This window comes from Nematolebias whitei, chromosome 23, assembly GCF_014905685.2.
Source record: "Nematolebias whitei isolate Nwh7 chromosome 23, NemWhi1, whole genome shotgun sequence".
NCBI classification, from domain to species: Eukaryota; Metazoa; Chordata; class Actinopteri; order Cyprinodontiformes; family Rivulidae; genus Nematolebias; species Nematolebias whitei.
Window position 1 is genome coordinate 7,119,711 of NC_056520.1, and position 4,393 is coordinate 7,124,103.

At 41.1% G+C, this 4,393-nt stretch overlaps 1 protein-coding gene across 1 annotated transcript in view; it reads left to right on the top strand.

Annotated features, from left to right (window-relative positions):
- LOC119428779 (interleukin-1 receptor accessory protein-like 1) overlaps window positions 1-4,393 on the top strand; it is a 229,821-nt gene that overhangs the window by 213,702 nt on the left and 11,726 nt on the right. The window contains exon 6 of the mRNA XM_037696455.1: window positions 3,193-3,363. Within this exon, the coding sequence (XP_037552383.1) occupies window positions 3,193-3,363 (171 nt within the window). The remainder of the gene's footprint in view (window positions 1-3,192; window positions 3,364-4,393) is intronic.

Here is a 4,393-nt window from a genome sequence, read left to right on the forward strand (position 1 = left end):
TTTTCAGCTGGTTTCATGTGGTTTCAGCTGGTTTCAGTTGGCTTTAGTCATTTTGAGGTGGTTTCAGCTGTTTTCATGTGGTTTCAGCAGGTTTCATGTGGTTTCAGCTGGTTTCAGCTGGCTTCAGCCATTTTGAGGTGATTTCAGCTGTTTTCATGTGGTTTCAGCTTGTTTCAGCTGGCTTTAGCTGTTTTGAGGTGGTTTCAGCTGGTTTCAGCTGGTTTCAGCAGGTTTCAGCAGTGAGTGTTCACGCTGCATTTTCACAGGAAATGGCGTCTTTAAGTCTCTTGAACTATCTGAACGTGTGGACGGACGTACATGAGCCGAAGTTCTTCCACTCTTCGAGTGTTGTGTGGAACATGAACAAGGTTAAAGTGCTTGTTGAAAACGAGGCTCCAACGCTGCATGTGCACCAAACATCACCAAAAATTGTGTTTTCCTCAATAAATCAGCTTTTCATTATTAAACTCGTTTTGTTTGAGGAGAACACAACGAAGCCCCTCGTTAGCCGAGTGCCGCTGAAGCTCCTGAACATGTTTCTTAATCTGCTCTGCCATTAGACGACTTGGAGCCCTGAGATATTACAGATTATATTGCAGATTTTACAGATTACACCTTCGGCTGTTCTTTCCCTGCGAGGTGAGTTCAGAATCGAACTGCGGGCACAAACACAAAAAAAAGCTGCTCCTCTGTGCAAAGTGGAACACAGGTGGGTAGAGATCCCTCATCTGCCTGCTCGTCGCTTCTCAAGATGCTGAAGAGGTTTGGAGGGAGCGCGGGGGGGGGGGAGATCCCGCCTCTGATTCACCCGCTGCACACCTTCCTCCCCCCTCCTCCTCCTCCTCCTCACAGCAGACGAGTGAATCACCTGCACCGAAATAGGCCTTGATCTGCCCACACAGCTTCTGCTTCAACCGCTACCGGAGGAGGAGGACGACAGGAGGCTGATGCCTCGGAGTTCGTTTATAAGTGAGGTCACATCTCAATTATGTCTTCACGCCCCCCCCCCCCCACCCGCCCCCCCACTCCGGATTTTGTACGATGAATTATTCATTAAATTAAAACAAGCTAGGTTCATTAGGAGGCGTTATGTGACAGAGGAGCGGCCAACATGAAGATTACCTCGTGGGAGGAGAGGGGGAGGGTCGACAACTCCCAGACTGTCTTGTCCTGGTCGGTGGTTCAGATCGCCTTAATGCCCCCCCCCCCCCCCCCTCACCCCCGCCCAGTTTATATATTTGTTCTTCATGGAAAATATTAATTCAGTCTTGAAATTAACTAAAATTACTATTTGATAATGATTCGATCATCTGTCAGTGTGGGATGTAGTTTAGACAAATCTGTACTTGTTGTTTTGTTAAGCTACTTTTTAGGTAGTTATGATACTTTCAGCTTTTTTTTATTTTTCTGCTATTTTTAATATATTTTTTGCTGATTTCAGCTTTATTCACTATCGAGCATGACCATGCATCAGGATATTTTTTCACTACTGTTTATGCTCATTTCATCCTTTTTTCTTTTTCATCTACTTAGGTATTTTATGTTAATGTCGTATTTTTTTTCTTTTTCACTATTTTAGGTATTTTATACTAATTTCAGCTTTTTTATTTTTCAGCTACTTTTTAGGCATTTTATGTTAATTTCAGCTTTTTTATTTTTCAGCTGCTTTTTAGGCATTTTATGTTAATTTCAGTTTTTTTTATTTTCAGCTACTTAGACATTTTATGCTAATTTCAGCTTTTTTATTTTTCAGCTACTTTTTAGGTATTTTATACTAATTTCAGTTTTTTTATTTTTCAGCTACTTTTTAGGTATTTTATACTAATTTCAGCTTTTTTATTTTCAGCTACTTTTTAGCCACTTTATGATAATTTCAGCTTTTTTATTTTTCAGCTACTTTAGACATTTTATGCTAATTTCAGCTTTTTTATTTTCAGCTACTTAGACATTTTATGCTAATTTCAGCTTTTTTTATTTTTCAGCTACTTTTTAGGCATTTTATGCTAACTTCAGCTTTTTTATTTTTCAGCTACTTTAGGCATTTTATGCTAACTTCAGCTTTTTTATTTTTCAGCTACTTTTTAGGCATTTTATGCTAATTTCAGCTTTTTTCAGCTACTTTTTAAGTATTATGCTAATTTCAGCTTTTTTATTTTTCAGCTACTTAGGCATTTTATGCTAATTTCAGCTTTTTTTATTTTTCAGCTACTTTTTAGGTATTATGCTAATTTCAGCTTTTTTATTTTTCAGCTACTTTAGGCATTTTATGCTAATTTCAGCTTTTTTTATTTTTCAGCTACTTTAGGTATTTATGCTAATTTTAGCTTTTTATTTTTCACTACTTTTTAGGTATTTTCTGCTAATTTATGCCTTCTGTGATTCTTTCGAATAATTTCAACTTAGCCTATTTCTGCTAATTTTAGCTTTTTCAGCTTCTTTTTCTGCTCATTTTAGATGTTTTTATGATCTATTCGGCCTCGCTTTGCTTATCGCAGCTTATTCTTCTAATTTTTGCTCTATTCAGCTTTTTTCTGCTCTGTTTTGCTACTTTTAGCTTTTATTTTCCAGCTTTCAGCAGCCTTCGGCTGCTCAGGTTCAGCTCACAGTAATCGTTTAGCCATGACATCCTTTCAGCAGTCAGCGTTCGCTCATGCAGTTTCTCTAGTTTTGATGATCGTCTTTCGAAGATGTCTCCCCACCTCCTGGTCTAGCTGAAGCTGTTTTGCCTGAAGCCATCTTGTTTTTATATAAATCTCCGGGACATGGTTCCATGTTAATCCTTTGACCATCAGGCTCAGCTGAGCTCTTTGAAATCCACCATCCATCCTCGCCTCCGTGTGGGTGACGGAGCAGCGCCGGGCCGAGCGGCGGGCGTTTGGCGCGGGACGGAGTCCAATTTGTTTTGCTAGCGGAGGGCAACGTAGCCGTCAAGGCGACGTAATTTGTCAGGGGAGACTGCGTCGTAATGAAAAGCGCTCAGATGGCCGAGGTGCCCAGAGGTCAGCTTAATGGAGGCGTCCTGTCTGGAAGGAGTCTCCGGTAAACGGATAGCCCTCCTTGCCCCAGTATGGAAACAGATTGAGCGTTGGAGGTGTAACCGATGTGTTTAGTGGTTTGAGCGATGAAAACTCGTCCATACTCTGATGTACCTGGTGCTTAATGTAAAGATGAATGTTCTCCCTCTCCCCGCAGACAACAAGGACTACGACGCCTACCTGTCCTACACCAAAGTGGACCCGGACCAGTGGAGCCAGGAGACCAGAGAGGAGGAGCGCTTTGCCCTGGAGATCCTCCCCGATGTCCTGGAGAAGCATTATGGGTATAAACTCTTCATTCCAGACAGGGACTTGATCCCAACAGGAAGTAAGCGCTCTCTCTCTCGTGGCCATGAACCGTTGTGTTCAATGTTTGTTGTCGCTTGGTGTTTGCTCGTGTTGCCGTGGTGATGCCTCGTTTGTCTGGTTCTGTTGTGTACTTGTGTCGTGATTTTATATAAAAACAAAAAGTTTTGTGAAACCATTTTCACTTCGATCACTTTGATTTGAGCTTCCTGCTAACTGCCGGTCGGATCGGATCGATGAAACGGCTTACTGGGTTTAAAAACTGGATTCAACTTGTAATTTTGTATTTTATTTCAGTAGTTAAAAATGTCTAAGATGAGTTGGAACAATATCCCTTATTTGATCAACAATTACTTCAGCTATCAAAACGAGACAAAATAAACAGTGGGCTGTTCAGTTTTTATAATCTTATTTAAATTAATAATACACGAACATCAACGTTTGATTTATACTGCATTGCATTCTGGGAAAATGACAGGTTGCAAGCTCCATTCAGCTCTGTGGTGTAGGTCAGCCAAACTAGAAAGAGTTCAACAATAAGAATGTTTTTTTTTATACGTCTGTCAAAAGGCGGACGTATTCTGGTCCATACGTCACAAATCAAGGGGCTTTGCTTGTTCGGACCATAATTTCAAGTACGCTCAAAATAATTTAACGCAACTTCATACACATTTGCACCACCACTAGAAATCGTGTTGCTTAATCCTTTCAACACCCCAGCTCTAAAGGTCAAGGTCAAACATTATACAAGGTCTTTGCTTGTCTGGGCCATTGCTATCCACCTTATTCCAAGGCCCCATGCCGCCTTGCATGGATTATGGGCGCGACTTCCGGTGCAGACCGTAACCAGTTAATGAGCGAACAGTACGAGCTAACGTAGTTTCAATCATTGTGGATTTAATTTAAGCATCGAGGAACACCACCTGTCAGAGCTCCAACAGTACAACAATCATACCACTGCCTGCAGATGAAGGACGGAGGATGACCTGAAGAAGTGCTGTAGATTACATCTACTAGCATATTTAGCTACATCTACTAGCATATTTAGCTAC